We start from the raw sequence: 24,720 nt of genomic DNA, 5'->3' as shown, positions 1-24,720 counted from the left end.
GTACTACAGCCCAATCATGTTGAAATATTCTGGAGCTCCTCTGAAAATGCTGCTGGAGGTTACAGAACGTGGCTCTTCTGAACTCACACCAGCTACCAAAACTCAAATCTAAATTGTTAAACCAGCACAATACAAAAGTTCTAACTCTGTTTGTCAAACAAAAACCTTTGACAAAGCTGTGGTCTTGACACTTTTTCTAAACAGGCAGGTATTTTAAGGATATCAGAGCCACAGCTTTCCTTTTTGTGGTGTCAGGCAGTTGTATGGTTAGCAGAGTTTTATCTCCCATGGAGGGATCTTTAAGAGCATTTGTATTTGGCTTGTATTTATCATTTTGACACCAGAAGCTTTATGTGTTTCATACTGTGAAGCGGCATTGCCTTCAAATGGAGACTGCTCCTACTCTGAGAGCTCCTTTTACTCTGAGGGACTAAGCTGCAGGAAGGCTGTAAAGGTCAGTAGTGAATTCCTTATCTCTGGCTGTTCCTCCCCAGCTCCAAAGAGGACCATGTGATTTTCCTTAGTGGACACACAGCTCACTTTCAGAGTTTTCCCAGTGGACTCCACTAGATGCTAAAAATACTTTATCACTTGCTTTTGTGGTATTCCATTTTCACACCTGGGTACTAGACATTTCTCTCTGAAATGCAGTTTCACCGCCTTCAGTAATGTTTATTACCTTCCATTGCACTGTTATTGGTTTAAGAATGATTCAATATTCCGAGCCAGATGGACTGTTTTTTGATATCTGGGTATCTTCTGTGTCACATCAGTCAGAAGTGCTAACATTTGTGTCTGGTTTAAAACTCCCTTATAGATACTTGCTCATTCCTAATGTAGGCAGGTTGACAAAGGTAAGGAGCATCAGATCTTCCCTGTCAGAAGGGTCTCAGCTAGATGTGTACCTTGTTGGCTGTCAAATTTGGGCACTCTTAAAAAAGTAATTGGTGTATGTGCCATGACTTCAAAATTAATTACTGGCTCATAGCTTTGAATTCTCACCAGGGAAAGTATTTTAGCTTAACCTCTAGCCAAGAACTGTTTCTTACTAGCCCATAACTTGTGTTTCGTAGATAAAATAAATCTATAACAGAACATACTAGGTGTCTTGGACTTACAGAAGGTGCATCAACCTCACTATTGTTTGTCACTTCAAGGAAATGTAGACATTTCCCTAACTGTGTGCTTTATAACAGGCAGGGTTCCTTTCCTGCTTTCATTAGGAGTCAGGCTCTGGTGCTGCTGTGGTGAAATCCAGCCTGCTGGTGATGTCCAAGGACAAAATTGCAGATGTCTTAATTTAATTGATCTGTATCTCGCTTCATTGTACAGCAATCAGCTGGAGTTGAGGTTAACCCGAGTGATGATTTTTACCTCTGGTATTAACAGGAAGACAGATTGTTTTCATGTTGCTGAAGCCTATTCTGGGTTCCTGTTGAATGAATTTCTAGTTCTGCAGTTAGAACACAACTTTTTCCAGTTTTTAAAATGGTAGCAATTCTTTCATGGTGGAAAGTGGTAGATCCCTTATTTTTCAACTGAAGTGTATCATGAGGATAGTGGATCAGCTGAAGCTGACCTAAAGGTGTGTTCTGCCAAGAGAGATCTTTTTGCCCATTCACTCCTGCAGTCCAGCTTACAGTGGCTTGGGAAAGTAGGTGACTGTGGGATAGATAACTTGCAGTAGCAGACAGTGGAGAATTTTTGGGAGGTCAGAGACCAAGGGCAGCTCCTTTTTGAGGTGAGCATGGTCTGGGATTTGGCTTCATTATTACTTGGCAAATAATTTCTTTCTACACAATTTCAACAGTTCACCTTTACTGGGAAATCACTGTGCCTCTTCTTTCAGATTTCATTACAGTTCATAGAATCGTAACATGATGATCTTAATTTATATTTTTACAGAGCACAGGCTAGTGCTGGTGTTTGTCTCAACAAGATTCCCCATTAACTTTATTCCTCAAAGAATTTTACGTTAATTTTCTAATGGCTTTGAACAAAATACAATTTTATTTCATTTCAGTGGCTTTGTTTTTCTTCGACTGATTTGTCCTGCTATCCTGAACCCAAGGATGTTTAATATCATCTCAGGTGACTATGTGCCTCAGATCGAATCTGTACTTTATGCAGCAGGAGACATGAAATCACTGTAGTATCTAATAAAGCAAAATAGGAAGTTTTTTTGAATGCTGTATTTCAAGTCAAGTTATCATTTGGCTGACTTCTCCTTAGGGTATATGCTTTTCACCCTCAAAGGCTTTATTGTGGATATCCCCAATATAATTTAAATTCCAAAAAGCATCCATTGTGATACTTAATAATAAAATTTTGAGTCTAGTCTAGCATTGTTTAATATATCTTAGGAGTGTGAAAATGTAATTATGGGAACTTCAGATATCACTTTCAATACAGTGCGATGCCAGAGTTAATAGCTGAATGCAGTGGTATCTCTGAAATTACAAGATTTAAAAAGTTGGTATGTGTCTACAGAGTTTGGAATACATTTGTGCACCTAGAAAATTATTAGTGAACAATTTGAATGTTCTGCTTAGATGGCTTCCAGCCTTCAGAGTAGTGTTTTGACTCATTAAATACAGTTAACTTAGATGTAAGATCTTAAAGATGAGAGGGATAGCCTTCAGAAAGGGTGAAAACTAGGAAATATAAGATAAAATAAAAAAATCTGGTTCATAAATATTTTTTCTTTATTCAAAGACAATTTTAAAGACAATGTGAATGTTTTCTACCATCAGTAAACTGCACTAAATGAGAAGGAAAAAAGTTTCTTTCTCTCACACAGTAATCATTTATGTACATGCTTTGGAGAAGGCATTTGAGAAACATGGCTGGAACAAGTGATAATTTCTCTGGCCTTTTATTATCTTTGGGTAGTTTGCAAGTTAGGTACCTCCTAACCTGGGCTGCACTGTGACTGCAGGTGTAAAGAACTACTTTGTTCTTTGAGTAATGCGTTTTGAGCTTGTCCATTACAATCCTGCTCCATCTATTATTCTTGACTATTGTTAAGGGAAACTTACAGACTGTATAACCTATCAGTGAAATGCTTTTAACCAGGACATTTACTTTAAATGGAGAGAAAAGTAATTTTGCTGGGTAGCATCCCTTGTTGGAAAAGGAAGTTCTAACTGACTTAAGTGGTTAATGTAAAGTGTTTATAGTCACAGTGATTACAGACTAGGGTTTCATGGAAGTACAGGCCACGATTGCATGTAGCATTCACTCTGCTTTCCTGCTGCCAGTAACTTAAAAGTATGACTTGACAGTGCCCACTTTTGTGGGTGTAAGAAAATAAGGAAAATGTAAATGTTCTTTTTTTTTTTTTTTAATTTCAAAGGTAAATGTTTTAACAAGTAATTCTCCTTTCAATAAAACTCCTTAAGTTTTGAGCAAATGGTTATCATTTCACCTAACTCTTAATAACACTTATTTATTTTACCTTCTTGTTCTGTGTACTATTATTAAAAATAAGAAAGTAAGATGATCAGATTAACATGACTTTTGGACATTACAAAAGCAATATATTTTACTTTACCAAATGACACCTTTCACATGCAGTTGTTTTAAGAAAGAATCTATAAAAATATGAGTGGGAAAAGAATTTATTTTCATGTGACTGCTGTTACTTTTAAATGTAATGGCAAATGACTCTGCTTTCCTGCCAGATTCTCCTTCCCCTACTGCTGCGAGAACACTGACGCTGGTCGCCAAGTCTGTGCAGAATTTAGCAAATCTGGTTGAATTTGGAGCTAAGGTGAATAGTTTTACATTATAGAGTTTTACATACAGAGAACAACCTAGAACTGTGTGTCCAGTACACTCTTCACATGTTCCTGTTCAATGCATGCAAAAAATTTGTTGCAATTTTCTTACATAGAAGCAATGACTTTCTCTTCCTCCACTTTGACTCCTGCATTTATCACTTGTTAAATTGGTGTTTTCTGTGGTAGAGCACTTCAAAGCTCTCCTGTTTATACCATCAGCTAGGTATATATTATACTGCTAGATATAATCAAAGCTGTAAGTCAGGTGTACCTATTGCACTAACAAGCCCAAGCTTTCAATAAAGTTTCTGTTAGAAGACTAAGAGAATGCCAGCAGTGGCTGGTCTCAGCTTCCAGGCTGAAACATTGCTAAAAATAAATCTGTTGGCTTAAGCATAATTAACATGACTTCAGGCTGGCATGAGAAAGTTGTTTCTCTGACACGCAGAACTTGGAATGTAAGAATTAATGACAAAACAGGAAAAAAGGCACTTGTTTCTGATGATACCTCTGAACAGAGAGCATCTGTTCACTGCAAACAGGTATTTAGAGATACTCCCCTTGATGCAAATTTGTATCAGTGTGGATGTGTAAGAAAAATTCTCAATCACAGATTCTCAATCTTCTGAATACAAGAAAATAGCAAATTCTATACTGCACACCAGATATTAGAAATATACTTGAAAAAGAATATTATTCCAATTTACATACGCATTTTGCAGTGTCATTTGCCTGACTGCACTGTGTTTGCCTCAGATGTGATCTTGGCACTGATTTGTTAATTAATACTTTTTAAAATTACTAGGAACCATATATGGAAGGAGTAAATCCATTCATCAAGAGCAACAAGCATCGCATGATCATGTTCTTGGATGAACTTGGGGTAAGTGGTTAAAAAATAATTGCTGAAGTTATAATTTTTTACACACCACATAATTGTGAATGCTTTTATCTGAGTACATTTTTAATACATATTTAAAAACTGCTGGTCTGTCATATGGAATTAAAACCATCAAATGTTTTCTTAAGACTTTATTAATTTAGTGTAAATGTGAGAAGCTGAAATAGATTCTATAGCTATGAGATTAGAACTATTAGACAAAAATACAGACCTTTCACAGACATGTTTTTATATATAACTTGTCATATGGTTTTGACTAGAGACTGAAAATAATTTTTCTTTAAAAAATATAAGGTTCAATTTCAGTTAGCACTGGCAAAAGCTTCAGTGTATTCTGTGTATATTGTAGTTTGAAAGTGAACTGCTGTCATTGTCCTTTTGAAATGTGACTCTTTTGTGTGTGTGTGATAGCTGTAGCAGGAGTTAGATCATAATGTTATATATATATTTTTTTTAAATTGAATAATTAATTTTCAAAAGTGAAATAAAATATGCTAAGCATCCGGAATGAATCCTTCAGAAGTGACTAGAAGACATCTCAGAATACTTAAACACAAGTGGCATTTGGATAGGTTTCAAATGTCATCCTTTTCTAATTAAATTGCAACTTCTGCATATTATGATACATGGGCTTTCTTTAAATATAGATTTTAAATGTTGTTTCTGATAACTGTTGGTTTGAAAATACCTGTTGGATTATTCTGGTGTTTTAATTGCAGCATTATTGGTTTATCATCAGTTTAATGAGTTACATGATAGGTAACAGCAGATTTGGCTGAATTTTGTTGCTCTTCTCTCATTTAGATTAAAAAAAGCTCCTAATGGATGGATTTCCCTTCATTTAGAGGGTTTGAGTCTCCATGTGCTGTAGGTTTCTCGTCAGCTCAAAGGTAGAGCAATATCAGATCTTGTAGTAAGAATCCTCCTAGCACTACAAATTGCAGTATGAGAACACATGACTGTGAAGAGGAGAAAATAAACAAATAATTCATAATAGAAAGATGGACTGGAGGTTTAGCTGGAAAGACCCAAGTTGGTCTTGGCACCCTAAATCTGCTGTCTTGTACTTTGTTGAAGAATGTTCCTGAGCTTCCAGACACTGCAGAGCACTCCCGCACCGACCTGTCCCGTGACCTGGCGGCCTTGCACGAGATCTGCGTGGCGCACTCGGATGAGCTCCGGACGCTGAGCAACGAGCGCGGCGTCATGCAGGTGAGTTCACACTGACAAACCACAGGTAGGGCTGCTGTGTCCTGAGTTACTCCTCAAACTGGAATTCTTCTGTGCATTTCTGTTGCAGTATGACTGATAATGTATTGCACCAGGACGTTATGAGCTGTGAAGGAAATACTTAATCCATAATTTTGTTCCCTCATGCAACAAAACCAACTAAGCTTGGATGTTCTTTAAAAGTTTGTAGAGGAAGCCCTAAACTCACAAAATTACTGTCTCCTGACAGACTCTCTGAGTCGTAGTTATCAGATCTGGATTTTTTTTTCAGTTGATAACCAAATTCACTCCTTTAGCTTTCTATTAATACCTCATTTCTACTTCCTAGTTTGACAGTACACTTGTATGCTTGGCAAACTCTCCAGGCGAACTGTAACAGTGTGTTAACTGCACACTTCCTCCGCCTGTTAACCACAAAGAAGCAAGAAGATCCATGGGAGGAGCAGCAAAGTCTGTAACATTGTTTTAAGACTACCCTTACTGGCAAGGGAATCAGTTGTTTTCTCTTTTTAGTAATATATTTAAACTACCAAGTTGCAGGTCTCATAGGCTGATGTTGAAAAAAATATGCTGTTCAGGGAGACCTTTTCTGTCTCCAGTAGTTAACATGTAGTTTTACTGACTCACTCTCTTTCACAGCACGTTCTTAAGAAGCTTTTGGCCATTACTGAACTGCTACAACAAAAACAAAATCAGTATTCAGTGTCTAACAACATCAGGTAGCAGCCTTCTACCTGAATTCTGCATGGATCCAGCATGCTCAACATGGCAACTCTCACCAGTATCACTTTCTTCTTGCTCTTGCCAAAAATAGCACACCCTGTCACATTCTCAGTGATGTGTGAACTATGCAAAAAGAAAACAAAGATCCTGTTGGTGAATGATTGTACCAGCAGGTTTTTTTTTAAGCTATCTGTGCAGGACATTTGCACTTTTTTTTTTCCACTTGGAAACAATGAAATTTCACAACCTCTGAGCCTTGGTGTACAGTTCACCTTCTACAGAGAAAATGCTGTGACTGTGTCTAGGACTTTGAAATTTTCAGCATCTCTGATTGCCAAAGTGTTTGCTGTCTGATTGGAAAAGAATTATCAACTGACATAAGAAGAAAGGCGTTGTTCTGACAACCACCTATAACTGGATAACATTTCTTACTGTAATTTCTGACTGGTTACAATAATTATGACTTTTGACTATTTCAACCACTTTTAACTTGTATTTACAGTTTCCAGAATTCGATGTTATGGTAGGAAAAACCTTTACTGTACACTTTTTATACCATGCTGTTTCTCTTGCTGAAATGATGTCGAAAGAGAATATGCAGAATGGGTCTTGTCAGCTTTATTTTTTTGACGTGCCACTGATTCAGTCTGAATAGTTCTTCCATCAAGAACTGTATATCCAGATAAATCACAATGCTTTTGTAAAATGTTTACAACAGTAAATAATTTGAATTCAGTAAATTTATTGATCATTATATCAGACATGCATGCATTCATTAAACCATTTTATAAAATAGGTATTGTTTGGTCTTTTTTGTACTGTAAGTCTAGCATAAATATTATTTTTATAAGTGAAAAGTTTTTAAAATAAATCAAGCTGTCTGTCTTAAACTGTGGAAACTGGCTAACTCTGGCTGCTGTGGAAAGTATCTGCACTGGTGTTGTACTCTGAAGCATTCACACTGTCACACTTTGAGCATGAGTCCTCAGACAGGATTACCTGTCCATATGCCTTAATTTGTACATCATTGGGTGAGGAAGTAGATGTTAAAACATCTTGGGTAGGTTGAGATTTAGTAAAAAGAAATTCTTCCATGTGAGTGGAGTTAGGCACTGGCAGAGTGCCAGGATGCCCAAGTCTTGAATAGTGTTAAAGGTCATGTTCAATGAGGCTTGCAGCAACCCTATCTAGTGGAAGGTGCTTCTGCCCATCACACTGCCATAATCTGTTAAAAAAATTACATAGTAAAATGTGCTCTTGATGTAGAGGGTATTTCATCATCACCGTGTGTTACTTTCTAGGCAGTGATACTGTCTTGGTTTGAAAGGACAGGTGTCTGCCAAGGCATAAGTTTTCCCTTTAAATAGAGACTTTACTTCCACTCCCCCCAAGTATTGTAATTGTTTGAATCAAGGACTCTGAGGCAGACATAAGGGGGTGGGAATAACAGCTCTTTTACTAATATATCTAACTGTACAAGCAGAAAACAATAGCAGTTGTTAAAATTGCTAACAGAACAAAATAGATAACTCGGTGTCAGTCCCTTTAGATGCAAGCATGCTGTCTCTGTGCTTAGTCCCAGCCCGGATCTGCTGAAGGGCAGGCGGGAAGGGAGGCAGGAAGGAGGGGGGGGTGGAGGGGCGGCAGCGGCCACGCCGGTCCCGGGCGGGAACGGGCTGGAGCGGCGGCTCCTCGCTCACCGTGTGTGTCCGGGGGATCAGCTGTGTCCGCAGAGGCAGGAGGCTGGAACGGGGCAGATGCAGGGCAGGTGATCACAGAGGGTCTGGCTCTGCTGTGCTCCACAGTCGGGGCTGCAGACGGGGCGTCCTCCTGTGAGCTCCCCAGAAACACAAGTCCCCTCCAGAAGCCCAAGAGGCCCCTCTGGGAGCTGCTGCCACCGACCCCTTTTGTCTGGAGTCATCAGAGACCCTGGGTCTAACCTGGCCAGCTCCATTGGCATGATAATGGGAAAATTCTTTCAATTGACACAGTAACAGAAAAACACTCAAGCCCCAACAGATACAGTAATAGGCAATAAAAGGATTCACTGACAAGACTAATGAGATAACCACTTAAATAACTGTCATACAAACACTATTGTAAACCTTTACAATATCTACAGTGTTTTTCATGTCTATCAGAACTGCCAAATCACTGTCACATAAAATCAGACACTTTGCTTTTGCACCTTTGCTGTAGTGTTATAGTGGCTCTTGCTGTGTTGCCCTGGTCTTCAGTGGAACAGCTTCTTGAAGATGAGAGCTCACAGATGTCACATGTATGGCACTGGGCAAACACGTGATTGTCTTCCACAGTGACAATACACTTGTTTGCAAGACCTTGTTACTAGGGAAGTCTTTTCTTAGATTGCCCCATAACGCATATAAGCCTATATTAAACTGCATTTCAGAGGAGTAATTAGCCTTTCATTCTGTCCTACTTAGATGTTTAACAGTGTATAAAAGGGATTGTTTTGTGGATTCAGTTGCTTTGGTATAGACAATATAACATGGTAGAAGTGCAAACTGGATGAGCTGCCTACCTAATTTACCTGTTACACACAAAATACACCCAAGAGAATGAAACTGGGGAACACCCAAAGCTGCATGTAAGGTGTGTGTACTGTAGAATTATAACAGGATGAATGAAAAGGAAATAAAGCAGCCGGTGCTCTTAAACACTATGCTGCAGCCACATAAAACTATTTCAGAAACTAACTGTTTCTGAACCAAAAACAAGGGCAAAATCTCTTTAAGCAAATCTTGCTGGTGTTGGACATGTAATGGATGAGGGTTTAAAAGAACTACAATTTATTCTTTTATGTAACTAAAAGGCTTTATTGTCAAGGTTAAGAACTAAGAGCATCAAGATCTTACGATACATAATAAGGAACCTGCAGCAGGTAGAATCACACCTGACACCAGAGAGTAGTTCCTGCAGTAGTAAAAAGCCATCTTTCTTCAAAGCAACGATGAATCCACAAGATCATCATCAGTCCACTCTTCCTAAGGAAAAGGAGAAACACAACACCTTCAGTGACATCTGTGTGTGGTAGTGTGTAGTGTGCTCCTTCTGGTCTGGATTTAAGAAGTTACAGAGAGAATCCATGAACAGAAGACTAAAAAAATTTTAACTTGGGGCAAGTCAGGCCTTTACCTTTAAAGCTAGTTATCCATACCTATGCTTACAGTCACAGGCACGGAGCCATGTTAGCAACCCCTTTTCAGCACCTGAGATAAAGAAGCATGAGCTTTATGTTGGATAATTGTGTAGAGATTTCCAAAACAGCTCATACTGCTCCTTCTACTAACGTCTTGTGCTTTTCATGGCTGTGGCAGCTCAGTCACACCTGTACTCAGCCACTACCTTGTATGTTTTTTCTATAATTTCAAACTGATGAGCTCACCCTACCACTACTGGCTTTCCAACTGATACTAATCTTCAGCTGCAAACAGTTAGAACCAGAAACATCTTTCTTAGAAATAGAACAGAACTGACTGTGGAAGTGGGGACTAGTCTAGTATCATATAACTACAGGATTAATGAAGCCATGTTTGCACACTCTGGAAGCTTTCAAGAAGTTAAGCACACTTTCTCCTTTATGTCTTGATCAGCTCAGATCTGCTCTTTCACGTGATGATTACTTAGAAGTAAAATTATACAAGTGAAAAGTTTTCCAAGTGCCTGTTTTATAGAGTTGCCAGTTTAATTTGAAAACTGGCATTTGGATAAAAACTAATCAAAAGTTTTTGTGGCAGTAAAATCATAAATTAAGTTCAAGGTCCTGCATATTGTCAGAACATACTTTCAATGCCAAATCTATTACAATCTTGTTTAAATAATTTTTTTAGGTTTTAATTTGACACTATTTGACAGCATCAATCTACTATGCTAATCTCTAATAGCAAATGACACAAACCTTGTCTTTTATCTTCAGATTTTGATAAGTGACCTGCATGAAATGTTAGCATGTTTTTCTAAATGCCATACTTAGCATGTCTTTGGCTATTAGTATCCAGTGTCTTTAGTATCGTGATCAGTCCAGTTAAAAAATGTTCTTCACCTCTGCCAGCATGGACTCTCTCCCATTTCCTGTCCATGTTACAAACAAAAGCTCTGGAAGGTGTTCATCTCCGATGTGAAGGACTACCTTAATATTGTTTTTATTTTTTGAGTCACCCTTGTCAGTTTATCTCCACCTTATTTATACCTGGTCTTAAAATGCAAAGTAGTAGCTATCCATCTGTAATTCATGTGACCTTGTTAACAAAGTTTCTGACATAAATTTAGTCCAACACTCCACACTTCTTTGAGCAAGAAACCAAATAAAGTAAATAAAAACCTTTAAAGCATGAGAAACAGCAGGAAGCATGGTATGGATATTCATTCCCCTCTCCACAAAAGAAAGGGGTATTCAAGAACACTTCCAAACACAGACAAGTATGAAATCTGGCTCATTTAAAGTGAAGAAAAAAAAAAGTTGAAAACAGTTCAGTCTGAGCAACAAGCAAAATTGTATCACAGATGGGCAAATACATCTTAGTAGCATTGTCACTTCCATCATGGCATTAAGAATGAAAAAAAAAACCAGGAAAAACTTGTACAATAGGTTTACTGACCTCATCTAATTTACATTTCTTTGTGACATATTCATCATCTTCATAACCTTTCCTCTTCTTCCTAACACAGAAAAAAAAGGGAAATGCTTAGGTATTTTTATAAGTTAAGACTCTATTTGACCCCAGTATTACATTATGGACGTACCTGTTCCATAAAAAAAACTAGCAAAGCCTTGGCATGCAGCTTGCTGGGAGTTCAGGGTGCATATTGAAACGAAATGGGCAGAATAGAAGAATCAGGAAGTCCTTTGCCATCCACATAATTCTTAAGAAAACATTAAGCCTTTATAACATTCTTGTTTTTATCACCTGATTTTAAACCTCTTAGTTCTCATTACATACAATATCAAGTGGCCACACCTTACAAGCCACCCTGTATTCCAGTTTTGTGTTACAAAATAATCAGCTTGCCATGCAAATCAGCACAAAAGTACCTATTTATTACTGAAAGCAGTAATTAGTCTTCAGTTTCAGCTTCAGTAAATACAGCAAGCAGACAAACATTGTGTGAACATTTAAGGGTTTTCATTTTATGTCACTCACACAGGTTAAGAAAATACTAACATTGTTATGCCAATAAAAAAAGGATGAAGTTTAATACATCCAAGATATACTTACAGGCTTCCATTAAATGAAAGGTCCAAGCTGTGGCACTTCTCTAACTTCTGTTTTAGAGCAGCAACCTCCTCAGGCCTTGGCAGTTCATATTTTCTAATGAGATTTTTCATGCCTAAAATGGCAACAACACAGCTGTAAGCATACAGATAATTTTTGCTCTGCCTTCTTGTGTTGGGTCTGCATGGCAAGATGTTGGTAGTGGGGGGCCTACAGGGATGGGTTCTGTGAGAAGCTGCTAGAGGCAGCTCAAGGCACAACAGAGGCAATGCCAGATGGCTCCAACATGTATCCACCACTGGCCAAGGCCAAGCCTGTTAAGTGACAGTGGATGTGCATCTGTGGTAACAGATTTATAGGAAAAAAATGCAAACACCGGTAATACCAATGGCTGCTGGAAAGAGGAATGACAATATACGAGAACATTTACACAGGAGGTGCTCCAGGCACTGAAACATTCCCTGCAGTACCTGGTGCAGACTATGGGGAAGCAGCTGTGCCCCTGCACGGAGGTCAGCAGGAGCGTGGAGTGTGCAGACGCACCTGGCAGCCTGTAGAGGACGTGCCCAAAGGAGGCTGTGACCTTTGGGAATACCATGCTATGTGCCCTACCATGCAGGGAAAAGGAACCTACATTACAGAAAGTTTGCTGGCAAGATTTGTGACTCCATGGGAGAGCTGCACTGAAGCAGCCTATTTCTGAAGGGCTGCATCCTGTGTAATGGACCCACATTAAAGCAGCACATGAAGAACTGAGGCATGTGGGAAGGACTCATATAAAAATTTGTAGAGGACTATCTCTAGTGTGGGGAGGAACACACTGCAGCAGGGGAATAATGTGAGGAGGAAGGAGCAACAGAAACTGCTGACTGCAATCCCCCTGCACTCTGGAGGAAGAGAATTCAGGAGTGAAAGTGAATCCAGAAAGAAGGGTGGGGGAAAGGTCTTTTTAAGATTGGATTTCACTTCTCATTACTCTACTCTGATTTGATTGGTGATTAATTAATTTCCCCCAGTTGTGTCCATTTTGCCCATGACAGTGACTGCTCAGTGACCTTGTCTTAGCCCATAAACTTGCTGTTTTCTTTTCTCTGCCCTGCCTAGGGAGGGCTTTGGTGGTCGCTTGGCATCAAGCTGGGGTCAATCTACCACACTTGTGAATCACACAACCCTATCCAGTCTCCAGTGTGGCTGAATATTGTTTATGTCTCATAGTCAGGCTTGAGCCAACAGTTCATCCTTCCTTCCCTCATTGTAACTAGTTGTGTCAAAAGGTCTCCTGCAGCAGGCAGAGTTCACATTACTCTCCTAACAAGCTTCAAAATACACAGGTATTTTTTGCAATCAACATTGTACCCACTGTTCTTAAAAAAAAAAATTAAAAAAAATCAGTTCCAGTCCTTTTAATAACGCAAATCAAATTTACAAGTTTTTTTTTCCCTCTGCCACTAGTACTCTGTAGAAGGCATTTACAAATGCTTGAAAAATTTCCTTCCAACCACCTTATGTTTATGGAAGAGCTGTCTTTGGGCTAAAGAACTATCCACAGTAACTGAAGTGAACAGTAAGTCAACCCAGCATTCCCTTCCATCTCAGCAATGGAAGTCTGAAGACTCGATTTGTTGGAAGACAGAAAGTGAAAGACATCTTAAGTTTCATAAATTAAAGGTAAGTTGAATTTGCAGCCAGTCTAGTTTCACTGCGACCACTCCTATCTGAAGTGCATGCATTAGTTTAATGCATTCAGTAACTGATTACTTTCTGGGAATTGCATATCACAGCCTTTTAATTTAAATACAAAAAGGTAACAGTCAGTGTAATACACTTCCTTTTACCTTAGCTAAACATGGTAGTATTCTTAATACTTGTAAAATATATATACACACACACAAAGGTATTTCTTACACTAGTGAAGCTAAGCATCTTCTGAAACACCCCTGCAAAATAGCTGTACATTATAAATACTGGCATATCACATTAATAATTCAGCTTACAAAAAGCACCTTCTGGTGGCAGTAGCTGTTATATGCAGGCTTTGCCTAAAGTTGTAATGTCTAAGATATAGTGACTTAAAAAGCAATTTAGTTCTGTGGTTACAGAAACCATTATCTGGTTTTCAAAATAGATTTCTCACTTTTGAATCAATGGCTAGCACTTAAGTCATTCCAGCACTTAAGTACTGAAAGCATCAGGAAGGTCCTCTGCCTGTTAATACGAACAAATTAAATAAATTTGTTTAATTTATTGATTCATTTTGTGTAAGTCTTTTTGTCTCCTTCATCCACATGCTGGGTAGTTCATTCTACTGTTAGCAGTTTACTTATGCATACCTTAAAGTGAAAGGAACCATATGAAGTGCACCTTTCTATCTCTCACCTTTCTATCTTTTGTAATCTATCTGGTGTTTCCTCCTTTTGAGATACACTTTATCATACTTTTCCAATGTTTACTTACATTTCATGTCATCTAGTAATCTGGATAAGGTTGAGCTGCTGTCTTTCAGCATAAGACTTTCTGATAAATAGCTGCAAAGAGACATGGAAGAATAAATTTTTGAAGTGTCAGAATAATTTGTGGCCATTACTGTGAGTTAATAAAAAGTGTATTATTTATTACTAACATCTCCTGGCGCTTTATAATTAGGTAAGTAAGAATGCCTTGCTTTAAGCTTTTTATTAAGTGCTATGAAGTCATAAAAAAGCAAACCTGTCACTGTAAGAACGTGACAAAAGCATTCCCTCAGCCACGTAGAAATAACACTGCCAATTTGACATTTCTAAGCCTCCGGAAGCTAAGTCAAATTAAGTTTAAGATTCCTCAACAACTTCACACTATTGTACAATATGCCCACAGGACAAACAAATATTACAGTGGTTTTTCAGATTAACCAAGAGCACAGCTTGCAAGACTGGCTGCTTCTGGCAGCTGAAAGCTATTACTAAATGCTGTCTTGCATGACCCTATGGGTCCCCTCCTCTCCCCAGTGAGATCAAATTTCTCTTTAGTAATAATACTAATGCACACTGTCTGCATAAAGACATGAGCAACCCTCCTCACCAACACCTACAACAATCAAGGAGTTTTATCCCTTCCCCCATGACAGCAACAGGTTTTCCAATTCCCATGTGTTCTGTACCACCTCTGCAGCTGCACCTGATCACAGGTCCACAGACCATCAGCTGCATCATCAGCTTCTTTCATGTCTGGCAGCAAAACTCGCATCAAACAGCAAATAACTAGGTTACAACAACTGTATGCTTCAGACAGGTAACAAAGCCTTGAATTCTTCCTGAATGTGACAACAAAGTTTAGACACATTGAATCACGTTATCTAATTTTAATTCTTTTTGCAAGCATGCTTTTCTCAATTTTGGCACAAGCAATACAAAATAGAGATCTAGCAATGAGCTCAAGTTTCAAGTTAAAGTAAACACCTGAATGTTTTTACATGATTCTGAGAAGACAGTGAATCCTGTAGAGAATACTCCCAACACTCCTTCTTTTAGAACTAGAGAGATTTAGAACCAATTGAAGATTTTATTTTAAAAGAACTTTTGGATTTAGAGCACTCCAGATGCAAAATGCTCACAGGCAGTGGCATGGTATTATCACATGCCAGGTACAGCTCCTTACAGCAACCACCTCAGCTGTTCATCTGAAGAAAAGTCTATGTTTTGTCCACAACTAAACCACACAAACTACACATTTCAGCAAAAGTGTTTGATAATGCCTGTGCAAACACCAGTGGCAATGACACACAAGGGAAAGAAAAGACTGATTTAGAGCAACACCTTAGCCCTGGTTCATATCCATGGAAACTGAACAGTTGGCAGCAGCCAAACACAGCATGTTAGAACACACCCATTAGCTGTCAGTTCAGTGTAATTTCAGTTGACTCTCAGTTTCCACCATATTTCCACTTTCTTCCCTGTGTAACCCTTAAACTGAGTCTGAAAATTCTATGCTGTTATAATTAAGGCAAAGTCATCAGGGGCTTTTCTTAATTTCTTCCAAAGGAATACAAAAAACAGACAGCAACCTACTGCTTTCATTGCCTATTTGTGAAAATGACCAGTACCACTGACATTCTAAAAAACACAAAAAAGAGACAAGTGGTATCAATCAGTAAATACACAATTCTTAGTAGTGAAGAATGTCCAGAGCAAAACAATTTTACACAAGAAGCAAACAAACTGCTTAAATCACACATAAAAGAAAGAAAACACTACCTTTCCATATTAATTCCTGCTCTTGAGCCACTAGACAAGATGGCAGTGAGAGCAATCTGTGCGGGTGTAAAGAGCAGATATGCATCTGTCAGAGCCACTCGGTTAAGGAAGTCATCAGCTGTTTTTCTCAAAACTTCAGGATTTTCCAGCACTGGATAACGAGTCTAAAAAGTAATGATTTAAGAAAATAAGCAGCTGTTCGTTATTCCTGTTCATGAGTTCAGAACTCAAAATTCAAAGTATTTTATAGAGATAACAAGTAGCAGACTATATTTTCATTCCAAAAATATTCTAAATAACTTAAAGACCTTAATGACCACAAGTAAAACAACTATCTTTCAGGTATTTGTCTATCACTATAGAAATTAGATTTTTAAACTCACAGGCACAAAAGGAAGTGAAGTTTTTTAAGACAATGCATGACAGACTTGTCATACTTTACTACACAGAGCACACGGCCTATCAGAGAGTATTACCTTAATATCAATTAGAAATCCCTCAAATGGCCTGTACGGATTGTGGATGATGAGATGGAAGTTCAGTTGCTGAATAAGCAGCAGTTCATATTCCAGTATTTGTTCAAGAGCCTTTTCCTGTCCAAGAGGACATTCTCGGAGGTTACCAACAAACTGTGCACTGGATACATTAAATTCATCTACTTTACAGGCCAAAAATGCACATGTTAGCCTTGAGGAGGGAAAAAAACAAAAAAGCAAACAATTGACATATGCAGCATCCATTCTTCTGCAAGAGCTCTGACCAGAAAATTTGTGTATATTTAAAACACCATGTTCTGAACACAGCAAAACTATAATGAAACTGACCATATTTTGTCTTTACTCTTACTTAAGCCATCAGATTTTCTTTCTTGTTTTTTTTTCAGTCTTAATAAATATAAAGATCATACCTCTAATATTCTATTTGATAGAGTAACTCAAGCAGTGTTGATAACTCACATTATTATCCGAGGATGATACTCCATCACAGAGTTATTGAGGTAAAAACGTTTGAAATACATGCAAGCTGTTCCCTAAATTGAAAAAAATGGAGAGGGAAAAAATAAAAATGGATTAGGAAAAAATAAATAAGTACATAAAAAGAAAAAAAAAAAAAACACAAAACAGGCAAGTTTGGATATATATTACAAGCACACATGATACATTGAGGCACTAAGACACATACAGCCATTTTATGTCATTAAATATTTCAGTCTTTATTTTTGCCTGCAAGATCTTAACACTATGACTGTCATACGAAATACTTTTTTTATTTTTAGACACGTTTTAGAAGACAATGCTTAAAAAGCCAACAGTATCTTTATGAAAAAAACCTGGTATTAAAATAAAATTTAAAAATCAAAGTCTGAAAAAAATCATCCTGAAAGCTGCAAGCAATCCTAACCATTTGACTTCTTACATCACTAAGTTTTGCAGCATGTTTATCAGCATGAAAGCCAATGCTTTCCAAAATGAGACTCTGCAGGGGCTACTTCTCAAACATCAGTCTGGCTTCACAGAACATGCCATGGCACTGACTGCCATCTTTCAAAAGCATCCTCAAGCAAGGCACTCTTCACCACAGCTGCTTGAGAAAGGGAGGACTAACAGGGTAAATCACACATCTTAATGGTTTAGTGAAAGAGAGGGGCACAATCTCACTCTGTTTCTTCAGCCCTAAGTCTGTACTTCTCCCTTCTGAAATATACTCTTATGCATTCAAGACAAATAAGTTCAAGATAATTGCGTTCTTCCTTTGTAGGTTATTATTTTGCCAGTACACGATCTAATATAATCGCCAGTACATTATTTTTTGGTCAGAGAAGCATTAATGCTGGAGAAACATCTGAATGACTGCCCACATTTGGCAGCGTCTCCTGTAACTACTGGGAGATTGTTTCATCGTATCATCAAACATCTACGACTACGCTTTGCTAAAGGGAAACAAATCAATTCAGTAACCCGTGCAAGTTTAAGAGCCACAGGCGAAGGATCACCTTGAAACACATCAAACGGCTTTACGCGTCAGAAAATGAAACAAAAAAAAAAAAAAAAAAAAAAAAAAAAAAAAAAAAAAAAAAAAAAAAATACAAAGCGCCACAGACTGTAGTGCTAGAAAAGAGGAAAGAGGCCTTAAGACATCCGCCCTCTCAGGAACAATCCAAGCAGGCAGAAAGCGAAGGAATAAGAGCGAGGGAGGCTCGCCCCGCTTACCACCACGGACCGCGGCATCGCGGGCTTGAACGCGGCGCAGAAGTCCAAGAGCCTCTTCTCGTAGTACTTGCATAGCGCCAGCTCCTCGTGCGGCTCCAGCAGCACCGGCTCGCCCTGCGGCACCTGGCGAAAAGCACAACCGCGCCTCAGTCCCCCGCGGCCGCGCCCCGCCGCCCCGCAGCCCCCGCGGCTCCGCGCACCTTGCCGCTGGCCGCCGCCCGGGCCCGGGCGCGCCGGTTCGCCTCAGCGCGGCGCCGCGCCAGCTCCTCCTCGCCGCGGAAGGTCCAGTGACAGCGCTGCGTGCTGCTGTGGAACATGCCTGCCAGCGCGCCGCAACAACATGGCGGCGCCGCGCGGGGCACGCCGGGAGCGCCTCCCGCCGCGCGGGGCGGGCCGGGGCGTGAGGGGCGGCTCGCTCTCCTTGCCCGAGCGGCTCCGGGAGGCGGCGCACGGTGAATTTTGGGGGCTGTTTCTGACCCCCAGGTGCTGTACTGACTCCTGTCTGAGCTCTTAGGCTCTTGTCGGGTAATTCTCTAAATAACCAAAGCAGCTACAAAGGTTATTTATTACAAAGCACGTCGTATTGCAAAGCACATCGGTCTCAACAGGCAACAGCAAAAGCAATGGCAAGCCATGGCAAAAGCAGCAGCAATAAGCAAATGGCTAGAAGCCCTGGCAGAAGCCAATAGCTAAAAGCAACAGCTCTCTGAATACATACTCTTATACAGGGTTTGCCCCACAAGCTAAGGCACAAGCTTGGACCACTACTCTTCAACCTAATAGAATTCTAGTTTCTTAGCTCACCAGATTATGTATAGCACTACGCATAGAATCTATCTTGTTCTATCTAAGAAATGTAAGCAATATTCTTACTATAACTCCATTATATCTAAGTCCTGTCTACACTTTGGGCCTGGAGCTTCTACTGAAGATATCAATGTATTTACAACCTTGACTAGGACACTCTCTGCTACCGTGGTATTTGAGGCCTTTCACTTACTAAAAACACTGCAGTTGCTACTAAACCTTATTCAATCCTTGCACTCTGATTTCTCTGTGAAGAATTCAGAGAGCCCTGACTCACAGGCCCCAACATGCCAGCAGAGGCAGAGAGGACTGGCCCGGGAAACTCCCGAACCCAAGGAGTGACCTCTGCCCAGCCAGAGAGGAGGAGCTGGCATTCCTGTGGGGAGAGGAGCTGGCATTCCTGCGGGGAGAGGAGCTGGCATTCCTGTGGAGAGAGGAGCTGGCATTCCTGCGGGGAGAGGAGCTGGCATTCCTGTGGAGAGAGGAGGAGCTGGCATTCCTGTGGGGAGAGGAGCTGGCATTCCTGCGGGGAGAGGAGCTGGCATTCCTGTGGGGAGAGGAGCTGGCATTTCTGTGGGGAGAGGAGCTGGCATTCCTGTGGGGAGAGGAGGAGCTGGCATTCCTGTGGGGAGAGGAGCTGGCATTTCTGTGGGGAGAGGAGCTGGCATTCCTGTGGGGAGAGGAGGAGCTGGCATTCCTGTGGGGAGAGGAGCTGGCATTCCTGCGGGGAGAGGAGGAGCTGGCATTCCTGCGGGGAGAGGAGCTGGCATTCCTGCGGGGAGAGGAGGAGCTGGCATTCCTGTGGGGAGAGGAGCTGGCATTCCTGTGGGGAGAGGAGGAGCTGGCATTCCTGTGGGGAGAGGAGCTGGCATTCCTGTGGGGAGAGGAGGAGCTGGCATTCCTGTGGGGAGAGGAGCTGGCATTCCTGTGGGGAGAGGAGGAGCTGGCATTCCTGTGGGGAGCAAGTGCAGGGGCTGAACAGGCAGTTCTGTCCTGGCTCTGCTCCTGGCAGTGACTCGGTGTTGGCTTCCCTGCTAAAGAGCTGCTGTGCTACAGAGACTCAGTTGTGCTGCAACGCACCAAGTGTTTTACACCTGTCTGCTTTTGTTCCAGAACACTTGGTTTCCAAACACATAGCTTCCTCAGAAACAGGTCGCATCTGAAATTGTAGTAGATGCTAAAACCTCTCCCACTCGTGATGCTGTTGTCCCCACAAAAGATACGTGGTCTAAACTTACTGACACTGCACCTATTCTTCCATGATTTCAGGGCGTTTTGTCTTAACACTCAAATTTTATCTGAATCAGGTATTCTAGAAGAGGATATTCCATGTGATACAGAGACGATGAGATGGTTCTCTTCTTGGTTTATCCAGTTCATATTCTACACCCTCATACTGAGACAGAATTCCTGATCTGAGAATGAGAAAACTTTTATGAAAAATTCTCTCTAAGTGTTTAAAATGACAGATGTTGTCTCTTCATTTTCCCTAGTGTAGGTACATCAGTCAAGTGGAGATGATTTAGGAAATTTAAAACCATGATTATTGTTTTATTTGGTGAATAATTAGTTAATTAATTATTTTGACCTCCAGTAAAGGTCTTGTTATGGGCTGATGTTTGGACTGGCTCCTCTCCTTGCTTCCCCCGTGCAGCTGCCGGTCCCTCCCTCGGATGGTTTTATCTAGGCTGGTGTTTTCCGGCTCTCGCTCTCTCTTGCTGCGCTTCGGTTGTGGGCTGTGTCTTGCTCTCTGCCGTCTGCTCAGCTGTGACCCCCTCCCCTGGCTTCTTTGGCCGTTTTTTCCCTTTTCCCCCAGCTGTTTTGTCTGTGCCCCCGTGTTGGCTTGTCTTGGGTTTGCTTTTGCTTGTCTTGGGCTCGCTTTAGCTTGTCTTGGGCTTGCTTTGGGCCTGCTCCCGGCTGCCCCTCCCCCTCTCTCCCTTCTCCCTGCTCCAGGGATTTGCACCGACTCCGGAGGACAAGGATCTGGACTTCGGGGGCCGCTGCTGGAGGTCGGCTTGGGAGGCTCTGCCGCTCTCCCCGGCGAGGACCGGCTGGGTTCGTCTCATCTGGGTTTGGGTTGGGGGAGTGTTTCTTTTGTATTTTTGTTAATAAAAAGTTTTTTCCATTTTCACCACAAGAACAATTCTTTCTGAGCTCATTGAAGGAAGGAATTGTAAAAAAGAAAAGGGGGGGGGGGGCCCTTTGGAGCTCTTTTTTCCCCAAATTTGTCCTAAACTTGGACATACTTTTTGGTGGCCCGTACGGGGAACTCACGACCTTCAGATTATCAGCACCAGAAAAAAGTGGAAAAAACTTTTATCTAATACTATGTTGGTTTCAGCTGTCGGCATGGCTAAGTTTCTTAAATCCATAATGTCTTTCGTGGTGGGGACCTGTTTGTATGTCGGCTCGTTAGGTTTCTTTGATGTTTTGATGCCTTTGTGGTCAATGGGTCTGTTTACTCATCCGGAGATAGCTCCGGTGTTGTCTTTGATGCGTAGTTTTTGTATGAAAGGAATATTGACGAAAATGCTCATCGGGCTAGGCTTGGTTGCAATGGCTTACAGGAGATTTATGAGAATGTTGGAATCTGCTTCAGGAATGTATAAATCATGGTTTGTGTTATTTATTAGAGGAGAAGCAGGCAAAGAAGATTTCCTGCCTTTATTTCCTTTCCTCTCCTCTGAATCGGTTACATCTTTATTAGAAAACATTCAGATCTCCCTGATCTCCTTGAGTATTAAGGAAATCATCTTTATGGTAATTAATTTAGTAAGTCTTTGTTGCACCATTTACAGTCTATATAGAATGAAGGCTGAGATTTCTAAAGGGGCTGGGAAGACTCCTGATTTAGGAGTCAAGCTCGGCAGGAGGAATCTTGAGTGGAATGGCAAATGGGAGAAAATGGGCCAGATTTTAAAGGAATTTTCTGACCCCATAATCTGGGAATTCCCAACTGAAAAGATTCAGGATCCAATCGAGGTTGCAAGCTACTTAAAAGGGAAGTGCCAGGATGGTTCTAAAGAGAAAAGGATTATTACAGTGAGCTGGGCCCTAGCACATGCATATCGCACCCTGCTAGGCACTATAGAGCAGGAGACAGAGGAGAGGGAACAGGGAGATAAATTGTCTCCTATCCCAGTTACGCAGGTTGTTGCCAACACCCTAGGCCAAAACCCAGCAACTAAACTGGAGAATAAGCCCCAACCAATGGCTGTGGCTACCAGTACAAGAAGTGGGAAACGCACCAAGAAGACCGATCGGCCGGTGGAGGATGATGATGATGATGATGCTGGAGAGGGACCCTCGACACCTCCTGATGTAAAATTAGGAGTCAAGACAACTGGTGGGAGAGCAGAGACCAATAATGAGTCTTTTTCCCTGAAGGATCTTCGTGGATTAAGAAAAGATTACACCCGGAGACCTGATGAATCTATTATCAGCTGGCTGGTTCGTCTCTGGGATGCGGCAGGTGAGGCCACAGTTTTGGATGGCTCTGAGGCGAGACATGACATTTGGGGTCTCTGTCTCATGATCCTGTTATCGACCAGGGCGTGATGAGAGGAGCTAACCCTCAAAGTCTCTGAGAACGGGTCCTGGATAGTGTGGCACAAAGATATCTGTGTGCAGATGACTTATATGTTCAGCAGACCCGATGGAAAACCATAGAGCAGGGGGTCCAACGCCTCAGGGAAATGGCAGTAACAGAAATTATTTTTTCGGATGATGTAACAACTAGAAATCCAGACCTGGTACCATGCACACCGGTAATGTGGAGAAAGCTCGTGCGGCTTGGGCCACCTGAATATGCGTCTGCCCTAGCAATAATGAAGAGAGATGAGGTGTATGAGACAGTACTCGATATGGCAAAGAAGCTTCGTGCATATGCGGATGCAGTACATGGCCCGACTCATGCTAGGATTGCAGCTGTGGAAACACGCTTGCAAAACTTAGAAGATAAAATAGAGAAAAATCATCGGAGACTCAGGGAGGAGATTAAGGAGGACCTCCTCCAAATTTCAGCTGTACAGATTAGAAACCCTGATATCCAACGCAGACGTTACCCCAGTTGGGAGAGAGGGTACACTCCCCGAGCTGAGTTGTGGTTCTTTTTGCGAGATTCTGGAGAGAACATGAGAAGATGGGATGGGAAGCCTACTGCTGTTCTGGCACAACGAGTGCGGGATTTGAAGGAAGAAAAAATTTCCAAAAAGAAAGCCGCTCCTGTTTCTCGCAGCCAAAGTGCCGAATGTGATACTGATAATGACATGTCTGACCCTCTTGAGGGAACTTCTAAGATGTATGCCTCAGAAAAGAAGGAGCAACAGGCTTAGAGGGGCCCTGCCTCTAGCCAGGGGGAGGCAAGGGAGAACCGTGTTTTTTGGACCGTGTGGATTCGATGGCCTGGCACTTCGAAACCACGGAAATATAAAGCTTTAGTGGACACAGGTGCACAGTGTACGATACTTCCATCAAGACATGTAGGAGCAGAATCTGTTTCAATTGCTGGTGTGACAGGTGGATCGCAGGACTTCACCCTGGTGGAAGCGGAAGTAAGTTTAACTGGAAAGGATTGGAAGAAACATTTTATTGCGACTGGTCCAGAGGCCCCATGTATTTTGGGCATAGATTACCTTCGGAGTGGATATTTTAAGGACCCAAAGGGACTAAGATGGGCATTTGGAATTGCAACTGTGATGGCAGAGCGCATCCGGCAATTGAACACCTTGCCTGGACTATCTGAGAATCCAATTACAGTAGGACTTCTGCAGGGAGAAGAACAACAAGTACCAATTGCCACTTCAATAGTGCACCGTCGGCAGTACAGAACAACGAGAGATGTCGTGATTCCTATTCATAAGATGATCCGAGAGCTGGAAAGCCAAGGGGTGGTCAGTAAAACCCACTCACCCTTTAACAGCCCCATTTGGCCTGTGCGTAAATCTGATGGGGAATGGAGACTGACTGTGGACTATCGGGCATTGAATGAAGTGACTCCACCGCTGAGCGCTGCCATGCCGGACATGCTGGAACTCCAGTACGAGCTAGAGTCCAAGGCAGCAAGGTGGTATGCCACCATTGACATTGCAAATGCATTTTTCTCCATTCCTTTGGCAGCAGAATGCAGGCCTCAATTTGCTTTCACCTGGAGGGGCGTGCAGTACACCTGGAACCGACTACCCCAGGGGTGGAAGCACAGTCCTACCATCTGTCATGGACTGATCCAGGCTGCACTGGAAAAGGGTGAAGCTCCGGAACATCTACAATATATTGATGATATCATCGTATGGGGAAACACAGCAGCGGAAGTGTTTGAGAAAGGAGAAAAAATTATTCAAATTCTCCTGGAAGCCGGCTTCGCCATCAAGAAGAGTAAAGTTAAAGGACCTGCTCGAGAGATTCAGTTCCTGGGAGTGAAATGGCAAGATGGACGGCGTCAGATTCCTACTGATGTTATTAACAAGATTACAGCTATGTCCCCACCTACTAATAAAAAGGAGACACAAGCTTTTCTAGGTGCCATCGGTTTTTGGAGAATGCACATTCCTGAGTACAGCCAGATTGTGAGCCCTCTTTACCTTATTACACGCAAGAAGAATGATT

General features: G+C 41.3%; 2 protein-coding genes across 3 annotated transcripts in view; one reads left to right on the top strand and one right to left on the bottom strand.

The window, feature by feature from the left end:
- Positions 1-7,431, top strand: part of RASA1 (RAS p21 protein activator 1) — a 52,896-nt gene extending 45,465 nt beyond the window's left edge. Inside the window, exons 21-25 of one of the 2 annotated variants that reach the window (XM_079331438.1) lie at positions 2,024-2,091; positions 3,684-3,772; positions 4,588-4,665; positions 5,761-5,895; positions 6,553-7,431. In XM_079331438.1, the coding sequence (XP_079187564.1) occupies positions 2,024-2,091; positions 3,684-3,772; positions 4,588-4,665; positions 5,761-5,895; positions 6,553-6,636 (454 nt within the window). In that variant the 3' untranslated portion in view covers positions 6,637-7,431. Of the gene's footprint in view, positions 1-2,023; positions 2,092-3,683; positions 3,773-4,587; positions 4,666-5,760; positions 5,896-6,552 lie in introns of those variants that run through there. The other variant, XR_013777284.1, reaches the window with a different exon arrangement.
- Positions 6,756-18,674, bottom strand: CCNH (cyclin H). The gene is given in 10 exon segments (XM_079331451.1): positions 6,756-7,946; positions 8,660-9,641; positions 11,256-11,316; positions 11,874-11,985; positions 14,325-14,395; positions 16,100-16,263; positions 16,576-16,786; positions 17,056-17,129; positions 18,310-18,494; positions 18,497-18,674. Coding segments are annotated over 9 exon segments (1,053 nt in total). The 5' UTR covers positions 18,627-18,674; the 3' UTR covers positions 6,756-7,946; positions 8,660-9,596.
- Between the last annotated feature and the right edge of the window lie 6,046 nt (positions 18,675-24,720).

Source organism: Erithacus rubecula, assembly GCF_903797595.1.
Source record: "Erithacus rubecula genome assembly, contig: SUPER_Z_unloc_3, whole genome shotgun sequence".
Taxonomy (NCBI): Eukaryota; Metazoa; Chordata; class Aves; order Passeriformes; family Muscicapidae; genus Erithacus; species Erithacus rubecula.
This window is presented reverse-complemented; position numbering and strand designations above follow the sequence as displayed.